At 44.8% G+C, this 21,891-nt stretch overlaps 1 protein-coding gene across 4 annotated transcripts; it reads right to left on the reverse strand.

Annotated features, from left to right (window-relative positions):
• Window positions 1-1,239: 1,239 nt before the first annotated feature.
• Window positions 1,240-21,801, reverse strand: SLC39A13 (solute carrier family 39 member 13). 4 transcript variants are annotated; one of them, XM_063398422.1, is made up of 11 exons: window positions 21,642-21,734; window positions 17,111-17,169; window positions 15,583-15,882; window positions 15,021-15,134; window positions 13,266-13,384; window positions 11,873-12,016; window positions 6,613-6,702; window positions 6,024-6,074; window positions 5,656-5,788; window positions 5,442-5,541; window positions 1,240-3,943 (listed from the first exon to the last, which is right to left on the reverse strand). In XM_063398422.1, the coding sequence occupies exons 3-11, from the start codon at window positions 15,848-15,850 to the stop codon at window positions 3,868-3,870; spliced, it is 1,095 nt and encodes a 364-aa protein (XP_063254492.1). In that variant the 5' UTR covers window positions 15,851-15,882; window positions 17,111-17,169; window positions 21,642-21,734; the 3' UTR covers window positions 1,240-3,867. The 4 variants fall into 4 exon arrangements, with proteins under 4 accessions (XP_063254492.1, XP_063254491.1, XP_063254490.1 ...); XM_063398421.1 differs by having other exon boundaries at window positions 17,071-17,169; window positions 21,642-21,691; XM_063398420.1 differs by lacking the exon at window positions 17,111-17,169 and having other exon boundaries at window positions 21,642-21,801.
• Window positions 21,802-21,891: the final 90 nt, after the last annotated feature.

Raw genomic sequence — 21,891 nt, forward strand, 5'->3', positions numbered from 1 at the left:
ATGCAGCTGCACACTAGTGCCTTCAAGGCAGACAAATTGAAAGGGCTGCTGTCAAAAGAATTTTCTTACACATATCAGCTAAATTAAGTCTTCCACAGCAAGAATGAAAAATAATTTTCAAATACAATCACTGCTCTAGCTAACATGGAAAAATCCTTCAGTTGTAATAGGTCTTTCCAAGAAAGATCCAAATATTCACATTTCCCAAGTCTGCAATCCTATTATGTCACCCTACTCTCCATGTGAGTTCCTCAGGCTACAGTTACAGAAGACAGGGGCTTCAGCAACACCATCACCTTAGAAAGTTCCCATGAATGAAACTCTCATTGTTCTCCTTTCTGTGCTACTGCAAATGTGTCAGAGCCATTCTTCCCAGAGCCTGTGAAACAGCTGATGCATGCGTGATAATTTTGATTACTTTTGAGAAGGAAAAGGGATGAGGGAGAGAGGCTCATAGCACAGCCCTAAGGGCAGGAGTACCAGCCCAAGAGTGCTTTGTGGTAAATCCAGGGACAGAGATTCGAAAATGTAGATTACTGGCAAAATCCACAGACTGTGACATCATGCCCTTGATCACCTACCTGCCTTTATCTTCTTCCAGCTCTTGGGTTATGGTTTTCCTTCTTTTTACAGAAGACTTTGGGTAAGAAGATACATAAATGCACCATTTATAGCTGAAAATCTTCCAAATGAAGGGTGGTATAAGACATTTTCTGAACCCACGTTTTTGAAGGGTAGAGAATTTCCTTTTAGTCCGTTCTGGGCAACTGGAACACATAACCTTTGATGATTGCACCTTTGTCCTACATGGCAGGTATCCAGTTTAGTGTTAACTGAAACCAGACAGGCCTTGAGGTTTTTGGATTAAAAAAATAACCGATTACAGTCAAGAATGATTACAAAACTCTCTGAACAGTAATGTCACCATGCAAGCTTTCCCCTGAAAGAGGAGAAACTTACTTGGTGATGCCTTTCAATGAACTCAAAGCAGCAGACAAGAATTATGACTCTACCACACTGCTCCTGGACAACAGTTCCATGGCAATAGAAAGAAGCAACTGGAATAGAACTTTTTCTTTCAAGTGTGGAAGTCTGGGGAAAGTCTGACCAGAGTCCAGAGTCCAGACTAACTCAGAGATATGTCTCTGTAATTCAAACGAAATTTGAATTGAATTTTTAAATCAAAGGAAAGTAGGAACTTAAAAAATATATATATATAATAACCCAACAACACAAACCAACATGGAAAACTATTTATTTCATCTCTATTGTCTCCATGCAGAGCAGACCAATACAGATGAAGGGGGAAAATGCATAAGAGCAGCTGAAAAAATAGAGCTAGAAAATACAATTCTCTCTGCATTTCCAAAAGTGACAAATGTGGTGGAGTGATGCTCCATTTCCTCCCAAGGCTCTCAATCCTCAGCCCCAGGGCTGACGCAGTAGAAATCTATCGAACCCCTCCCTCCCACAAGCCCCATGCTACCTCCTACCAGGGTATCTTCCCAAGAACCACAGACTATCCATGCCTGTGATAGCAGCCAAGAAAAACAGCTCAGAAATTCTTTCTTCAGTCTCATCCACTTCACATTCCTGAACGCTGAGTATAAAATCCTGACTGTGGTTTTCAGTCTTGGCAAGGCTCGGTGCTGATGCAACAACGCCAACTCATGGGCACTCACCTGGCAATGCCTCAACTTAAATGCCAGCCTTATTTTGGGAAAGACATCTTGAGAAACAGCAGGCACAACTTTCTGTGCAAGCCTGCTTCCTCCAGAACCCTGCTACAGGGTCTGCTTAGCTGCAGTCTCTGGGCAGGAGGAACGTCCAAAGCTAAAACCAGAGGGCTGGCATACTCCCCCAGTCCCTGCAGGCTAACTGGATTAACCATCCTTCCAGGAAAGCAGGAAGTGGATGCTACCTTCAGACCTCACGACAATTGAATGATGGGAGAGAGTAGTTGGCACGGGAAGGCAACTTTGTAAAGAGGAATAAACAATTGCACTAAGCCTCCCTCCTCGTTGCAGTGGAACTAGTTACTAATGTAAGTCCAGGGAAAGGAAAGTTGAAAAAATTTCAGACAGCAGTTCCTGGGCAGACAGAACTGCAAGCATGAGCTCTCCAGCACTCCCTGAAAAGTAGGACAAGAGCTGTCATAACAAAGAACTGTGTCAACAGTTCAGGAATCTCTTAGGGAAGTAATGCCTCTGCTGTGGGCAGCATACCTGCCTTGCTGCTCTGACCCAAATCGCCCTCTCAAGGCACAAGCCCTCTTGGTAAGGCCCTGGGCAGACTGGAGAGCTGCACTGCTTCACAAAAGCTGTTAAAAGACTGAGCTAAGCTGGTGTACATCTCACTGTGGCACCTGTTTAGTGTTCAGTGACTCCACTAGTTCAATTAGATCTGTTTTTGAACAAATTTAGGCAAAGCAAAACAAACTTCTACAGAAGGGATGATCTAGTAATTGTGCACATCTCAGTGGCAATGAAACATCCCTGTGGAATTATGGCCTGGTCAGCCCTGTGAGCTGGCATGAAGGAAAGCATTAGAAATTTTATTTATTTTTATTGGTCTCAAATTGCCAAAAATTTTATCCCAAGCATCACATAACAGAAAGCTCTTCTTAAAGCATACTTTTTGTCACCTTTTCATCTCCCTTTCTCACCTTACTTAAAAATATTTTCCCCAGCAGTTTCAACCTTCCCATCTAAAAGCTGTCAGTATTATTTCTTATTCATTCATCCTCAACAGATGAACTCCAGTATGAGGTAAGAACACCAGAAATAGGCTACCATCTACAGTTTGCTCTTAAATAGTTTGCACTGAACAGAGGAAAAGCTAACCAGGAGTTATCAATTGCTGACCAGGCTGTAGTGTTCAGGCACCTCTGCCCTGACAGTCTGGGGGTGCTCTAGCATGCTGGACAGGTCTGACATGCTACACCTCAAGAAAGCTCTGATACACAGTGTGGGGCAGATGGTGCATGAATCAGGCCTCAGAGCAGGCTCAGAGGCCTGTTCAGCTAATGGTTATGAGGAGAGGGAGCTCAGTCACAACAGCTACATGGCTTTCCCTCAGATTGAGTGAGCTGGTAGTTGCCAATTGAAGAAACATTTACTGATCATTTACCAGATAAACAGTTGGGCTGTGCTGGCTACTGGAGCGCGTTAGGGCTGAGGCAAGTAATCTCCAAGCCGAGTCGTTTAATTGTAGTGACCTACCCTACAGTGCCTCAAGCTTTTGGCTCAATTTCAATGTAAACAAAATAGACCAAAAGAGCTGGACTGCTGAGACCAATACTACCTTTAGGAACAAGTGGTGTCAACGAACAGCTGGAGATCAAGTTGGAAAAGGTCTCTTCCCCTCTATCTCATAGCACCATCAACTTCTCATGGGTAGGGGGTTCTGGCTAAAACTGTTTATTGTTGCTTTGTCATGCCTATTCTGGCTCCAGCCCTTAAAGTGGTAGGAAAAATCCTTTATCTTCATCAGCTACAGGAATCACCTCTGTTGTTTTCATGAAAGAGCTTGGGAGGTGCAGTTCCATCAGAACAAACCGAATGAACCATCATTCACTCATAGTGGAGCAGTTGTTCAGTTCATTTCTGCCCAGTGTATCTTTTGCTCCATAAAAACAAACCAAATAAAAAAAGAACAGAAGCCCTCGTGTGGATTTTAGCAGAACAGGGACAGGAGAGCCAGGGAATGAAGTCTTGCACAGCCAGACCTCTCTCTCACCTGCTTCTCATACTAGCAGCCAGATCTGCGCGCACACACGTAGGAAGTAACTTTAGTGTTCCTTATTGCTTTGTAAAGCTCAGAGTCACCGTGGTGGCTCTGGGAGGCATCGTGAGGTCTGCGCAGAGGTCACTCCGTTGTGAGCGCAAGTAGCACCATGACTGTAATGCCCGTACACAGGAGCAGAATCTGCTGCAGGGAATTCCTGGGAAAGAAACAGAAAATTAGGAGGAGCCATAGACCAATCCCCATAGGCACCTGCACAGAGCTCGCCAATGATTTGTTCTTTCCCTTCCAAATCTACCACGTGGAGAAAACACAACAGCTGTGTGAAGTCACTAACACAGATGAGACCTTCCCAGCACCCCAAGCAAAGAAGTTGTCTATAAACTGACATGGACTCGTTCCACTCAGCTGCAAGGGCCAGCTCCAGGCTTCCAAATCAATTCAAGCTGATTCAGTCATGCAGCTATTCAGATACATATTCATGCCCTTCCACTCATGAGGAAACCAACATTTATGCAGCGTGTGCACAGACACTTTAGGGATGTCATCCAGCTAACAACTACAATTACAGAAAAAAAACCCCAAACAATAAATTTGGCCATTCTTTTAGCACTATCTCAGATTTATGTTGGATTGAAGTGACTGTGTGCCTCCCACTTCTGCATATTCTGCCAACAACCAAGAGGTTGTTGCCAATTCTTGCCAACACAAGAGGTTACAAACCCAAATTAACATTTCTCCACAAAAAGTTTCTAGTTCCTCAGATAGAGCTGTGGAGCTGGTTTTTTGAGCACTGTTTCAGTCAAAATTAACTAGATGAACCAAGGCATCTTATTTAAACTACTAAAGTTAGATGTCTTATTACAACTAAAATAGGAGGGAACATTCAGGGGCAGCTCTGCCAGCAGATCTGAGAGGGCCTTTACTGTGGCTCAGCCTTAATTAGACTGCAAGAAACTAAAATAATACATGAGGGAAACCCAAATATATTGGAATATATATACACCAGTGAAGAAGAGAGATGTCTGAGGTGGAATACAATGACAGACTATGAAATGCTGAGTGATAAAGAGAAGAAAACTATTATTTTTCTACTCACACAGCAACAGTGTGATACCTAATAAAAAAAAAATCAATAAGCAAGAGTATAAAAACCAAATAAGAAGCATCACTTAACACAGTACAGTCAAACTCTGCAAACTGCTGCCAAAAGGAGGTTGCAGAGGCCTGAATTAATGGATAGGGTCAGAAAGGGATGAGAGAAGGATAGAAGGATAGATTCACATGTGGTTATCAGACACACACCTCTGTGGGGCCCTGGTTCAGACACTCCCCACTCCCTTATGTGCTGGAAGCTGAAAACACAGACTGGGCAGTGGTGTCCTTACTGAACACGTTTCCCAGGAACTTGCTCTAGCTGGCCCTGCTGCATACTGTGCCAGCACAATCTTTGGATCACAAACTCACCCAGGTGAAAGCTCTCATGCTACAGAGGGTCTTTGTAGTCCCACAAATGCAATAGATAGCACAGCTATCTATTAAATCTAATCAGAATAGCAATCTATTTTGATTCCAGCCTTGTCCATAGCATTTGGAAGGCTGGCATTCACACACTTCCAGAAGAGGCAGAGGGAAGGGTTATATCCCTGCCCCCTGGCACCACAAATTGCTGCAGAGGAACAGGAGGGAAGACTTACCAAGGATTCTTTTCTTCCAGGAGATCAGGCACAACATTTACCAAGGCAATGTACAGAAATCCTCCAGAAGTGAAAGGGAGGATCCAGGCTACTGTTTCTCCTGCACAAACAAGGAAAGCTTTGATTATTACTCAGACAGTACCACAGGAGACAACACAGAAGGGAAAGAAGATACACAAGGATGACAAGCACTGCCTCCCCCAGGGAACCTTACCTGCTCCTTTTGGTGACTGAGCACATATTGCAAAGCAGGCTCCTAGAATTCCCCCCAGAGCTGTGGAAAGCTGCATCTTGGCTGCACTCCAGCGGTCAAAGCCAGCCCGAAGCAGGATCGCAAAGTCTCCAACCTAAGAAAACCAAGAGCTGACAGTTAATAAACCTGAATGCTAAATTTTCAGTCACAAAGGCCATTCACAACAAGGCCAGTGCTTCAGGACTGTTCCTGGTTTTCAATGTTGTCAGTCTCCCCAGAGGGAGCAGCTTTCAAGAAGACAAGAAAATGTTAACTAGACCCAGACTTCCTCTTAGTAGATGAAGCACATCGTAATCCCCCTCATGATGGCAGGATCCAAACCCTCTCACCTCGTGTGGGATTTCATGCAGGAGAATGGCCATTGTGGTGAGGAACCCAACCTGCAGCACAGAGAAAGTGATTAGGAAACAGTACAGAATCCCAGTATTTTTGGATGAATCCCATCAGGTCCCATACACTTACAGGGATCCAGCTGTTGCAGCAGATCCCACATGAGTGCAGCGTTGACTGGGAGTTTATCATTCTCACACTCATGGTACTCCAGCTCAGGGCAGTGGGGACCCCATAGCCCACCATCAGTATTGAAGATCAAAGCAAAAATGCAATAAACATCTCTGCCTTGTCTACGTCTCAGTTTCTGAGGTGACCATCCTCATCATGTTATTTCTGGACTGCCTTTTGAGTAGATGAGCTAATCCATACCCTAATGCCAGTACAAATGACTAACATGTCCCAAATTCAAAGAAGCTCTACATCAGATGATCAGGATAGGGTTGGGTTTTACTGTAGCCTGAATTTTCTCAGAAAATTCCAGCAAACAGGAAGGAATTCCTTGTATTTTTTGCTGTTTTGCATGTTATATCAGATTTGAGACAAGGCCTCTCCATTTCAGTACACAGCTGGGGACAGAAACCTTACCTTCCTGCTAACCAAGAAGCTGGCTGCTACTGCCAGGCCGTGTGTGAAGTTATCAATGGTGTTGGCCAGCAGATTGAGGTATCCACTAATCTGCAAAGAGAAGGAAGAGCCCCTGATAAAGGGAGAGACTCAGGAAAATAAAAGAAAGCATATGGCTTAGACATGGATTATGCAGTCACAATCACATGGGAAAGGACAGAGCACGATGCTTCTGCTGAAAATCCTTAACTGTGTCAGTGCTTGAGTACAAATTAAATGCAATTTTTGGTTTTAGAGTAAACTAAGTTTTAGGGCAGGCAAGTATTGTCTGAGACTAGAATAATTATTGCATGCACATGATCAAGAGCTCTAGAAACAGAAAAAGAAAGGAAAAGTAGAAAGCCAAAATGCAAGAACATATTTAATTCTAAGTCAAACCAATTTTAGGTAACACTAACTAATTTACACAGGTGATTGGCTTCAAATATGACTTGATCTTGTTTTCAAGTCATGTACTTTAATATCCAACTGTTAAATATCTGCTCTTCAAAAGCTGGCAAGAACAATGCAACAGAACAAATGCTGCTGGAATTGCTTTCTATAACTAAATAAATCTTCAAACATTGTACCAAAAAAGTTCGTGCTTGTGGGTTTGCTTTCTCTTAACAAAGAATCAAAAGAGAAGATAGTGATGACAGTCACCAAAAAACCACCTACTAGAAGGCTGGATAGAATGTATCAGCATTTGCATATAAACACATTTCTTAAAATTACAAGCATAAAGCAGTTGCCTTCCTCAGAAGTCCATCTCCATGTTAAAATTCCATGTCATTCTAACTAGGATCATCTCCTCACAAAATCTGAGTATTTGACCTAAAGTAATTTTATGAGAGTAACACCTCAGCTCTTTAGCTCACAGGTTTTGGGGTTTTTTCCCATCATATTTAACAAAGACTACTGCATGTTGGTCCTGAGATACTGCAGTTCACTATATGGCACTTCAGTTTAAATTATTATCAAATCAGGTGTTAGCCCATATCTCAGGCTGTCTCTGGACTGCAAGAACTCCAGATACAGGGCAGTATCCAGTGAGTGGAGAGACTGTCTGGAAACTGTGAAGCATTCACCTCTTACTTCACCCCAGCATCAGATGTCAAAGTTCAGCTGGACAGCCACAAGTGCTGATGGACTTCATTAGCTCTCTTTGGTCTAGTGCTCTTCCTGTTTCTATCAGCTCTGCTTGGGGCGTCTTTCTGTCATTTGTATGCCACAGCTCAGGAGCCTTCTGTCAAACCTCTCCCTCCAAAGCACCACCTTTCTGCAGGGCACTTTTACAGCACTATCTTGGGGCACCTCCGTAGCCTCTAAATTTTTTAAGTGCATTTATGATTAAATATGAAAATTAAGGATTCAGCAGAGCCTAGCCTACTTTTAAGTAATAAACCAAGTAGTATTTGCACATTGAATGCAAAGAAGATCCCTGCATGCTTTTATAAGAAAGGAAACACAAACAGATGCATGCAGGCAGACCCAAGAATGCCACGGTTTTACTTCTCATTCTTCACTCTCATTCCTAGACAGTCAAATACGACAAAAATTCTCCTTTTCACGTTGTTTTTTTACATGGTGGTTTTTTTACATGGTATTTTACGCACAGGATAATAATAATTACTCACAGAAGTTTTACACAAAAATGCTTTCCCATACCACCATATAGGGAAAAAATAGACTTCATGATTAAAACATTATGACTTTTTGTTGTCAGTGGCTTGGGCAAAAGCTGTCACTGAAAGAAGCAAAGCTTTGGAGTGCTCAGAAATAAATTGGGTTGACTTGACAGTTATAAGCCTCTGACATTTACATTCTGCGAATCCCTAATAGGATGTTCTCGTTGCTCATAAAGAGCACAGCCAGATGAAGTGTTTATGTTCATGCCTCAGAATTAATGTCACTGTGTAACAAAACATACTTCCACAAATCAACCAGGACCCCATGTGCCACAGGGAGAAAGAAAGAATAAGCAAGGCAAAACTACTGTACACAATGTTTTTACTTGTAGAGGGAATAAAGGCTGCAATGAGGGACAGAACTGATATATGTTTGCATGCAAAGAAAACCTCCCACCTGCCGTTTTCAAGCTAGGACAAATTCTAGCAGCAGCTAAAAAGCAGAAGTTCTAATATATATGTGGACAACAGTCGACTCAGTACAACTTACTAGTCACCAAGTCCTGAAGGGTGACTTTGCTCCTTCAAATAGTACCTTTCACTTTTTGTTCACTGAAAAAATAGGTGTTCCTGAGTGAACAGAAGAACCAAAAAAATCTGCCGTGCTCTGGATTTCACCCTTTCCTTGGCAAGCACCTACTCTGCTCAGTCCCAGCAGCACCAGCTCCCTGCAGTGGTGCCTGCCCAGCACACGTGGTGTGGCAGCCCTGTCCCCAGCAGGCCGGGCCAGGCACATCTGCAGGGGCACCCGAGCTCCAACCACGCCTCGCAGCAGGGCATCCCTTTGCACTCCTCCTCGCCTGGCATGCGGGCTTGTACGGGACTCTCATCACCCTCAAGACTCCTATCCTCTCTTGAACTCAAGGAAAATTAATTATGGGTTCAAAAGTTATTGAAAATGAGGGGCAGAACAGATGGACAGACAGATGGAATGACTGCTTATGTTGTTGCCTAAGGAAACAGGCTAACAACGCAGGAGTATCTTGGTAGGTTTGATAATTGCCACCCTACCAGGAAGACTACTAAAATATTCAGATTATAAGATCAGAAGGTAGAAAGTTAAAACTACACCCATTTAGTTTCTAATTCATGCATATTGACAACCATCTGTAAAACTGAACAGATGTGTTAGGATTTTAAAGCTAGAAGGGCTCTCTAAACCTTCCTAACATAACACAACTGAAAGAACTTAGTTTAATTTATGCACAAAGTTCACTGTTTCTTAAGCTACCATGTACTCTGTAGAGAGCAGCTTAAACCATAGCTTATAGCTCACAAGTGACAAAAAATCTGCTATCTCTAAGGCAAGTTGGTCCATTGGAAAGTTACCCTCAGTTAGAGTTGTCCCTGAGTTCTAGTCTGCTAGTTTGCTATAGCTGTAACTATTCAAGTTTAGTAATTCCTCTAACATGGGTATTTGTATACCCTAAGTCACCCTTGATCTGTCATGACTACAGAGCTAAACTAAAGAAAGCCACTTATCATGTACTGCAAACTTCAAATATTATTTCACCTCTTTCCGGGCTCCTTTACAAATTATCAATAGTATTTTGGATATTTGGAATAGCACTACTGGAAAGAGTCAGACAGCTGTTTCACTACTGCTATACAGAAAGAGGAACTCTCACCTCTCCTCTTACATATTATTTCCTACACACTCATCGTCCTGGCTGCAGCACCATGAGGGAAGAATGTGTTCAGACAGTTTCCTACTCTAATCCTCATGTTTTTCCAAGGCATTGACTAACTAGAAACTATCCCTATCTTGTAAATATGATCTGTGGTCCCTCTTATCTATTCCTTATAATTGCATGTATCAAAACCTGTTAAAAATTCAGCACTTTTGATGAAGTTACTCAGTTTAGCTGCTATCACTGACTTCATGCAGTCACAATGTGCCATTTATATAACGCAGTACCTGCAAATGCGAAGATACACTGTTTTTATAAATAATGACTTAGAAAAATCATAACCCACCAGTGAACAGATTTCAGGGGGGCTGCATTAAACCAGTTCCTTTTGATAACACATCAGAATAACAGATTTTTAATACAGCTAATATTAGCATAGTTGATTAGAATGGGGGAGAAAGTTATGTTTTATATACATTTATCATGAACTTTATTAAACAATTTTATGCCTGAAAAAGAGGCAGGAAAAATGTTTGGTTGATAAGAATTTATCTTACATAAAATCATATCAATTAGCATTAATTACATGATTTTTTTATATTAGGACCATGCCCTGAGCAATTGTATCACCTCTCAGTGTTTCATTTCTATTTCAAACCAGTAGTCTATAGTTCCTTACATAAACCCTTCCAAAATTAGGGCACCATGTTTCATAACCCAGTAATATTGGAGTCTTCACCACTACCACCTCTAGAAACATCCACATGGAACCTTGCACTTTGTGCAGTGTTACGTACAAATTACACGAATGTGACAGATGTCAAAAATACTCAGTGACCTCAGCCTAACTTTCTCTTTCTGTAGGAAGAGCTACAAGGTTACAGCAAAACAGATTTAAAATAGAAATACTGAAGAGCCTCTGCCTGACCACATATCCAGCTTTGGGCTAGTTCATGCAAGCACACTTTCTGTTCATAGTTACTCTCATACAGTCATGCACATTTTTATGGGCTTTCAAACTCATATTGCAAGATCTCCTTCACCAAAGTAGTTGTTTACTCTCTCACTTGTCAGGTTCACTCAGAAAAGGGTTTTCCACAGTACAAAGATAGAAACATTGAACAGAAAGCAAAGCCAATGTAAAGGTTATCCACTTCCCAAGGTGCAGGACTCCTCCACCCCCAGTCCTATGAGCCTGCTGATCTCCCTTATCCCAGCACTACAGGCTGCCTGTCTGCATGCCAAGCTGATTCAAGAAGTTAAGTTGGGAGAGAAATAGACCGGGGGGTGGGAGGTGGGTGTGTGGGTGTAGACAAGCAAATTCTTTGCCTGTTTAGCTCCCTGAATAGGCCCACTGTGAGGTCAGATGAGACCCAGTGCAAAGGAAGTGATGGGAAATACAGGTCTGGAGACAGGAGTGGACAAGAAGTCCTTTTTGGCAGCAGGTAAACCGATAATCTGAGAAACTGAACATTTAAATTCTACACTGGGTAGCTTAAACACACTTCCTAAAGGTGTCAAAACACTTCCAAAAGGTGCCTTAAAAGGAAGAGTGCAGCTCAAAATCAGTACAATGCAGGCAGTAAAGAAGAGAAAAATTATGGTGCAAAAAATTCAGCAAATGAAGACATATTAACTAGGTAATATAGGGTAACAAAACATGAAATTCTGTAGTTTGGTATCAGAATTCAGTCAAAACACACATCATCAGACTTATGCCTTTATAATATTGACTTTGCCTCTTCCACATAAGCTGCAGTGTAGATTTTCTCTAAGTCTGCTATTCCTTCTCTGCTCTGACCAGGACACACTTTGACAGAGCAAAATTAAGCACAACTCAAATGCCGAGTTCCCCACTCAAGCAGAGTCTTTCCTCAGACAATTCCTGACTAAAAAGTGGAGGTGAGTTTGTGGGTCTCTTACCTTGATTCTGTTGTTTTTTGGACCAGACTGGAGAGAGGAGCCATTACACTGAGCTCGTGCTCTTTGGGACTGAGAGGACCCCTTTGGCAGGGGGCAGCCACTTCCATTGGGAATCTTTCCAGATGGTGCTTTGGAATCACAGTCCTATTAGGGGAAACAAACTCGTCACTGATTTTTTTCCAGTGATGAACGAGCATGAATCAGGATCAGAAATCCAACCCTCACCCTTAATCCTTTAGTCCTTACAGTGTGATTCAGCAGCTTCAACACCCCAGTTTAATAACAACTGCTAGGAATGAGACAAATTCAGAGAGCATTGTGACTTCTGCCCTCAAAGACAACAAAAGCTAAAACCTCCCGATCCTCAAGAGAAATAGAAAGAGGAGGAATTGGAGTCATAGCCCCTTGGCATGAGTCAGGTTCCACTAGAAAGATAAGGGACTGAGCCTGCCCCTCCTACTAGCAGCTGCTGCCCAGAGAAATACAACTCCATCTGGGTAGGAGATGGGGTAAAAGAGTCTTGCTCTCCCCGGTGCATCAGAATAACTAAGTCTACAGAATCATTCTAGAGCTGGGATCATCATCTTTCAAACAAAAAGATATTTATCCAGGATTTCAGCCTCTCTTTAAAAGAGAGGATGAAGTTCCTTTCAAGCCTAAAGTCTCATATTGAGTCAAAGTTAACACCTAATTGCTCTTATGTACTGCCTGACCTGCAGTTTCACCTCTCAAAAGTCATGGCACAGCAGGGACTGAACAGTCTGAAGGAGCTGCAAGTAGGAGTTGATCAGATGTCAGAACAGTAGGTGCTCTCCTCTGTCTTGGAATCACCTTCTGCTACCTCATCTACAAAGGAGACCCTTTGCAGCTGGGTGACTCCTTTGAACTTAGGATTACCTGGCCAATCCCTTCTACCACACGAAGTCACCCAGACAAACATCTGGTCCAGGACATAATCAAGAAGAAACATCTTCAAGAAGGCTGGCCTTTGTCCTGACTGAGGGCCCAGAAAGAGAATGGGTCATGATGGGTCCATGGAACGTGCATCAGCAAGCTGTCACCCCTCAAAGCTTACTTAAGCAAGTTTCATTTGCAGAGTGCTCCAGCTTCCAGTCCTCACAAAAGAGGAGCTCTCTTTTACACTTACCACATGAAGAACAAAACCAAACCAGAAGTGAGAAATCTCAGTTAAAACCACAAAACAAAAGCCTGAAGATGAAACCTACTCCTACAGACCAGTGGCAAAAAAAGCAGCAAAAAACCCCCAAAGGGTAATGACAAGGTACTCACAGCTACAGAATAATTTCCTGACGCTGTCAGATAGGGCAGATAAGGTATTTAGTACAGAGCTTCAAATACAAGAGCACTCCTTCCCCTCAGGCTGCTAACTTACCACACCAGGGTACTCCTCCTCTTTCTCTAGGAAGATCTTCTCTAGCACCAGGAAGGTCAGGAAACCAATGATCACCCAGAGACCAAGAAGCTTCTGCTGCTGAAAGCTCTGCCCATCTCCTGAAGGACAAAAGAGAAATCTTCATGTCTCTATTCAAGTACATAGTTTTTCATGCAGTTCCAAAACAAAAAAAAAAAAAAAAAAATGACAGTGGAAAAACTCCCTGCAAGGTAGGAGGAGTAAACACATCTCAAAACAGATTAGCTTAACTTGCTCTTTCTTGATCTAACAGATATCATCTTCTCGAGACACCCAGAGTGAGAGCTACCATCCCTTTTTCTGCATCAGCTCAACACAGAAAATTTCCTGACAACACTGGGAATTTCCCTGAGCTCCAGAGGCAAGTGAACATTAAACAAATATTCCAGCAGCTCTATCTACTGAGCAGCAAGCCCTAACATGAAATCTGCCATTAGTGGAGTTACAAACTCACCTTACCCTTTCTGCCACACCTTGGCAAGTTATTAAGCCCAAAGCTATAAACTTTCTTTTCAATTACAGCCAAGCTTGTGAGATAATAATCCATTCAGCCTCACTGCAGAAATGGAAATTGTTCTTTGCAAGAACAGAATGACTCTAATAGGACTTACATGGGTCAAGGAAACCTTTATGCTTCAGGACAGTTTGGCAGAAGCAAATAAGATTTAGCAGGAAGACAGAATAATTTGGGAACCACTGTAGAAAGGGTGAAAAAAAGTACAGCAGGTTCTGCTGACAGTGCTAGCTGTAAGGAAGAAGAGGACTAAAGGCCCGGCAGATTTTAAACCCCAGGACATAGGTGCAAGAAAGTCTGGGAAACCCAGGGCATCATCTTCCCTCTCCCACATTTTCATCAGGAAAATGACTTGTTGGTTTCTCAACAGGTGGGATGCAGCAGCACTTGCCTTTTATGATATCAGTTTGCTGAAGCAGAGAGACACAAACATTATAGGTTTCAGCAACCCTGGCTGTTTGAGGGATGAAGGAGCTACACCGATACCACAAGGTCTATATCAACTCAGTGTTTAGCTGCTGGCAAACATGAGTTTCTATCACCTCCATTTCCTTTTTCTTCCCCTGCCCACCCTCCAATCCTAATTGTGGCTCTGTAGACAACGTTCCATGATTTCTCATGGAGCAAAGACTGCAGCACATGAGCTCCCATAAATCAAAGCATCCAACAGAGGGGCCCCAGTTAGTGCCAAGAAAGAGGTTCTAGGAGTAACACTGTTATAGGGACAGATTTGTAAAAAAGGTGCACCTGATCCCCAACTAGGATGGTGAACATGCTCATGTACCAGACCACACACACATTCATAACCTCCCATCAGGTTAAAGAAGCATTCCCTTTCCTTACAGAAGTGACAAAGGAAAATCAACAGAGATTTACAGGAGTCCAAGGCATGACAGGAAAACTTGTAGTCAAGAAAACCATTCCAATTTACTAAACATAAAGAAACCATGGCCAACTGAGGAAGCCTCTAATTTCAAAGTCTTTGGACCACCGTTGAGTACAGAGATGAAGTATTACGTGTGTAGTTTTTTATTCTCATATCCTTCCCTAGGCATTTGCTTTTATATATTACTTTAAAAAGGATACCAGCCTAGACCAGTTTTTGGGCTGACCCAGACTGGCTGGTCTTGGGCTTTCAGGGCAGAACAGACTCAAAACAGGCACACCACAAGGCTGCTTCCAGGCACAAAAGGCTCTCATACCTGCTGCTGCACTGCAAGTGTAGGCCCAGGCTTCAGGAAGCAGGTGGAGAAACACATTTCCCAGGAGTCCACCAATTGCAAAACTCAACAACTGCTTCAAACGCTGTGACCCAGCTAAAAAAAAAAAAAAAAAGAAGAATAAGAAACAAGAAGGAAAAGAACTGATCACTACTTAGCTGGGAACCAAAACATCTCTAGCTGAGAGTTTGCACAAAGAAACCCAAATTGGAAGCATCTGCAAAGCAAGCTGTTGAAGGAGAGAGCACAAACCAAATGGAGTGCAAGAAAAAGCCCTTGCACCACTTGGCTGGGACAGTAGTGGGTGGGAGGGTCCTGAACTAAGGAGGGTGACAAGCAGTGCTCTCTGCACAAGCTCCACATAGGGCTTACATTTGTCAAAGGATTCTCCTTCAAATGCACAGGTATGGCTTAAAGCACCGAAAACAGACTTTCTATTTTAGAGAACAGCATTTCTGCAACAAGGTCCTGCTCAGCACAAGGTGCTGCTGTCACTCCCCAGGACATTCAGCCTCAGACAGGCCAGTGCAGCTGGCAGGTTTACCTTCCGACCGCAGCGCAGCTCCCGTCTCAAGCGGGATCACCAGCAAGGGGAAGACCCCACTCAGCCCCACCATGAGGGAACCGATGAGGGAACAGATCCAGGCATCCAGCCGCTCACTGCTGAACAGCTGTCCCCAGGACTCTGCCTCCGTGTCACACAGAGACCCAGGACTGGCAGCAACATGGCTCCTTGGGAGCTGCTGAGCTTCGCAGGCCGCGAGCAGAAACAAGGAGAGCGTCCCATCAAGCAGGAGGTTTTGTTTTGTCATTGCTAAGTGGTCTCAGCCGGGCTGGCCAATCTCTGAAAAGAGAAGGGGAAAGCAGTCCTGAAAACATGTTCAACCCTCTGCTGCACCATCCCACAGGAGATGCCTTTGCCACACCAAGCCCTCCCCTCAGTGTCTTAGCACAGGTATGAATACCCATGAGGAACACCTGAAGCTCTTCTTGATTTCAACGCAGCACTAAAGGACAGAGAGGCTGTTTATCAATGGGTGTATGAAACTCAGACAGTTTGGGAAAGCATCAGGCTTTCACTGTTTCCCTTCAGATGGACTGAACAAGGACTCCAAGTACCCTTGTTCTTGCCCTTCATTGTCTCAAGGCTTCAGCAAAAGGTATTGACCAGAGATGCTACCAGGTAAGTCTTCTCTTTGCCATGGAACAGCACCCCTGTAACAAATTAGGATGCAAGACAGGCAACATAATAGAAGTCTCTAAACTCATGAGTGGGGAAAAGATGAGGAACAGGGTAGATTATTCACCATCTCGTCAGACACAAGAGCTGACACCCATCCACATGGAGCCAGGGAGGGCCAGCTTCAAAACAAGTATGACCCTTCATCAGCATGTAACTTGTGTGGTAGCACTTCTCCAAAAATGATGAAAAATTTTACATGCACTCATCCAAGGACAGGACAAGTACTAGAAAGACAAATCTATTCATTGTTAGTGGTTAAACAGCTCACATGAAACTCAGGAAATTCCCTGATATGAGAGGAGCTGGAAAATGGAAGTGTACTTGAAAAATACCATATCTACTTGTCCTGTTTTTATCCTTCTGTAGAAGAATACTGGATTAGATGATCTCTTAGTCAAAATCAGCACAGCTGTTAGTAAGAGCTCTGCAGTCACAAGAAAACTGGAGAAGAGGGCATGTTAGAAGATAAAAAGATAATTACACTCATTGACAAAGAGGGAAGGAAAGCAAATGATGTAAAGGCTGAAGTACAAGTGTTCCTTCAATCTCCAGAGGAAAAAGTGAAATGTGACAAGAAAATTTAATTTGGAAATGGGAGAAAAGGGTGTGTTAGAAAAAGATAGACCTAACAAATGTTCACAAAACAGCTCTTGAGAAGTAATAACAGCATTCACCTGAAAGCATGGAAGAAACCAGTCTAATCTCTGAAGCACCAGTGACCATCTTTGAAAATTTACAGGAGTATGGGAAGGGCACAAGAAGGCTGGAGAAGCATCATGCCTCACCTACCTTTATAAAGGGAAAAAAAAACTTGGGAGAAATTACACACCAGTAACTTCAATCCTCTGAAGGACTCTTGATCAAATTAAATGATCAGTTTGTAGTTACCTATAAGATAAGAAATTGATAAAGATATCAAAGCATTAACAGCCAGATATAAAGGGACCTAAGGCTGTGGATGAAAAGGGTGCTATTGCCCTTGCCCCCCCCTCCATCATGAAGTATCAGCTCTCCATGCTCACACCAGACTCCACCAGTGAGTGGCATCAGAACAAATGAGCAGGAAAAACTACGTTTTTAAAAACTCGTGGCCCTTTGCCAGTTTCAGTCCCTGAACAAAAACACTGCAGGAGGAAGGCCAAGCTGCAATCAAAAGCAATTAAAAAGAAATTAAGGGCCAGGGTCCCATGGCTTCTCTGAAGGAGAACACCAGTCTCCAAGCAGAGAGATCATGGACATCAGGAGCAAGGATGCTAAAAGGAATCAGTGAAGACGTTGGCTTGGTGAGTTGAGCAAGGACCACTAATGCTATCACTTTTCTCCTACAACAACAACAACAACAACAAATCCTTCAACACAGCAAGTTCAAAGCAGCTCAGGATTTTGGGATGTCTTACTGCAGTGTTTTCATCTGGCTGCAGGAACCTCACACCCACCTAAAGCCTACTATCAAACCAATCTCAGTACAGAACAGTACACTGAGGGCAGGGGAGGCAGGTGTGGAATCAAACAGAAATAACACAACAGTAATTCCAACATGCCACAGGGAAAAAGCACACACTGACTGAGAAATTAATTCCAAGCCAGCAGGTCTATGTTGCTACAAAAAAAGGTAAATGTCATACTGGGACGTAGTGGTAAGGCCACTGTAGGTCTCACACAGGTGAGACTTTAGTCAGCAGACGGCCACACATATTCTTCCTCATAAAACACATGCAAAAATCTGAGACACTGCAGTGGAAAGAAACAAAAGCTAGAGGGTAGAGAGCATGACCTGGAAAAACAACCTGAAGGACCTGAGTGTGTTTAGTCTTAAAAAGATAACGCCAAAGGAACAGAACAGCTTGCATACATTAGAAATCACAAGAAGGGGGGAAAGCACTCAACTCTTCTTCCACATCAGTTCAAATGGTAAACAAGATTAAGCCTGAATACAAAGAAACAAATATACATAGTGCCAAAGTGAAGATATACTGAAACAGGTTACCTAGGATGCAGAATCTCCAGCACTATTTTTTGTTGGAGTTTTTTGTTTTGGCTGGGGTTTTTTTGGGTTTTATGTTTGGTTGGTTTTGGTTTTTTGTTGAGTTTTTTTTGTTGTTGTTGTTGTTGTTTTTTGTTTTGGTTTGGTTTTTTTTTAATTTTGAGAAAAAGAAATAGCTGATGCAGATATCATTTCATTGCAAAGATTAGATCCCTTCTTTGAAGTCCTTCAGGCCTACAACCCCTTCCAAACCCTGGAGTGGGCCTGATGGATGTCCTCATCCTTTATGATAGGATTGGACCTATAAAACGACTGAGAACTTTGTGAGGAACACACCAAAAATAAATCAGAATTTATATAACTATACATGCCTACGAAGAAGCAACAAACACACACAGCTCCGCAATGATGAGAAGCACCACGAATCTCCTCTGTAACATTGTCACAGCTTTTGAGAATCAATCTGGAAAAGTAAACACTGTGATTGATTCAACAGATCGATTTCTTGCATTTCACTGTCCACACTCACAACCCACAAACGCCCCAAGGGACACCTGAAAGGGTCTTAGAGACAGAGACAGCAGCACACAGGACAAAGGGCATGTCCAGGACTCTGCAAAAGGTTTGCACACTTGGCTGCCTGTTGCTCTTCCAGCCACAAAAGGGATCAGGTTCCTCAAAAAGGGGATGATGGTAGAAAACAAATGGGTATAAAGGTGTAGAAAACTGATTCCCCTAACTCACATTAGTGTTGGTCAACTTTCTGTGGCCCACAGGTCTTTATTGTGCTGTTACTCACATGAGGAAAAAGCAGCACATTTCTTTACTCCTGTGCAGCCAGACCATCATTACATCATGCCTCAGGAAAAACCCCATCCCTCATGCGATAAATTCCTCATATTTATAAAACATCTACGAGAAACTCAGTGTATTGTCCAGGACACACGTGAACTGCTCTTTGTGTCCAGCTAATTGTTTAGAGCATATTTCCCAGCATTTCCTTATTCCTAACACATCATAACCACTTGCCACCCCCCAAAATAAAGCACTTTTTATCTCTACAGCCCCTTTGCTTCTCCAGCTCACTAGTACATTAGCAAAGTCTCTAAACTCAAACATTCAAACTGGTTGTTCCTATGGAAAATACTTAGGAGGAAGAAAATAAGCAATGAAGACACAGTCATAGGAAAAAACTGCTCAAGAGGAAAATAATACCCCATAAATGCAAAGCCTGGAGGAAGTCTCTACCTACCCTAAGTTTTAGACAACAGCATCTGTTTTAGGAACCCAGTCAGAGAATGCCTTGAAAAATTTCTAGAGAAAGCACTGCAGGTTCTCAGAGACATCTGTGGCCACGAGGCAGAGGCATAAGCAGGTTTAGAGATGTGTTTTCTCAAGAAAGGTTTATCACATACTTAAGAGCACGCAGCTCTGGGAGGAAAATAGCCAGTGGTTCGTTTACTTATCAGTTTTGACAATTCTCCGTCTGGGATAACAGCTCCCAGCTGTGCTTGACTCACAGCCTGGTGACCACGACCACTCTCTAGAGCACCACTTGTCTGAGCATTCAGGACTCAGGTCTGCTCAGCTCCTCCTGCAACGGCCTCACAACTGGAATTACCATTAGGTTTTCCCAGCCCAGAAAGAACAAATAAATGAGAATTTGCCAGTTACACACTCCTGAGCAGGGGCAGAGGAAGCTGCACACCAAGCCAGGAGATCCATGAGGCTCCGAGGGCCTCCCCTATCTCACAGTAGCAGTCAGGGACTGAGAAAGCATGGACAAAATTCAGATGCCAAGGCAAAAACCTACTGGAAAAGAGAAAATTAAATACTGACATGATGACCATGCCTCTATCAATTACTCTCTTCTATCAATTATTCTGTGGCTTTCTCAGACCACAGAATTTCTTCTTTGGTGCAATTGCTCATTGCCACATAATAACATCTTAGATGTTGTTGAAAGGGAGAAATATAAAAGAAAAGGCTTTTTTTACAAGTGTTTTCCCTGGAAGCCAGTTGCCTGGTCTTACAGCTGAAAAAGAGTACTGCATGGAATGGAAAAAAAGTTATTTTCCAGGGAGGAAGCATAATTTTCAGCCAAAAAACTCCACATGAGCCACCTCCCTCCATTAGCCCTGTGGAGAGTTTTGAATTCCTCCTGGAAACCCTGACCTCGGCAAAAGCACAAAAGGTCTCCAGTACTCACTGAGCACGCCCTTCTCTCTGAATCACTGCCCGTCTCTAAGGAATGCACTGCTCTGGTGGGACCCTTCCCTTCTGCCCCATCCCTCCCATAAAAAACCACTCTGCAGACTCACATTTCTGCAAATGACAGCATGCGCAGCTAAGAGGTGGGGATGCACAGGGTTACAAAGGATGGAGTCGCAGATCAGAACAGATTACAGACCCAGGGGAAACCTACGAGCTGGCAAGGAAGGCATTTGAAAGGCACCGACTGAACACTAACGGAGTTAGGGAAACTGCGACTCCTTCCCCATCCTGCATCCTTTCATCCCTAGGATGAGGGAAGTTTGAGGACCAGGCAACGGCGCTCATTCCCTCTGGGCTAGGCTGGATTTCTCTCCCCCCAGCCCACTGTCCGCGGCAGCCCGAAGCACAGGCCGGGCAGTCCGCCCCGCTCTCTCCGCAGGCGATTAACGCGGCGGGCCGCTCGCGTCATTGTCCCTCACAGCGCGGCGGACGGGACACACTGCGCGGGTTTTCCATTAGAGGAACGCTGAGCGATGCAAAGCGAGACATATTTGCCGCGGGGCGAATTAGTAATGAGTGCTGCTCACGCACCTCTCTGGAGCGGCACAGGAGTTGCCGCCCGGGGTCCCTGTGCCGCTGTGGCCGTGCAGACCCGGCCCCCGCCCCGCGGGGCAGCCCCTGCGCCGGGACCTTCTCGCGGCACCGTCCCCCGGAGGAGGGACTTCCAAAACTTTCTCGGCTGCGTCCCGCGGGGACTGCGCTCGCAGCCCCGAGCACGCCCGCAGCGGCAGCGCCCGGCACCGCTCCCGGGAGCTGCGGCAAAGCCGGGCTGCGCGGGGGACGCGGCCCGGGAGCCCGGGGGCAGCCGCGGCCCCGGAGCGGGCGGCGCGCAGCCCACGGTCCCGCCGGGCCGGGGCACGGCTGCCGGCAGCAGCGGCCCCGCCGGGCGCTCCCCGCCACGTCTTTCCCGAAGTTGTCCCTCGCTCGGCCGGGCCGGACGCCCCCAGAGCCGGACTCGGCTCCGCTGCGTGTGGCGCTGCCCGCCCCCCCTCACCCCGTCCCGCCGCTGCCGCCCCCGGCCCGGCCCGGCCCCGCCGCCCCCCTCGCACCGCAGCAGCGGAGCGGCCGTGGCCCGCCGACCCGCGCCCCCGGCCGCAGTTACCGTGCGCCACCGCCGCCGTGCCCCGGGCCGCCGCTGCCATCCAGCCGCGGCTCGGCGCGGGCCTGCCCCGCCCGGCCGCCCCTCGGCTCCGCCTCCCCCGGCCGGCCACGTCGGTCTCGGCCTTCCTCGGCTCCAGCGCCGCCGCCCCGCCGGGCATCCTCGGCCGCCGCCGCGCTGCGCTTCCGGCCGCCGCCGCCGCGTCCAGCGGGGCCGGAGCGGGGCCGCCACGGGCACACGGCGAAACAAAGTC

The sequence above is a fragment of the Prinia subflava genome, chromosome 5 (assembly GCF_021018805.1).
Source record: "Prinia subflava isolate CZ2003 ecotype Zambia chromosome 5, Cam_Psub_1.2, whole genome shotgun sequence".
NCBI lineage: Eukaryota > Metazoa > Chordata > Aves > Passeriformes > Cisticolidae > Prinia > Prinia subflava.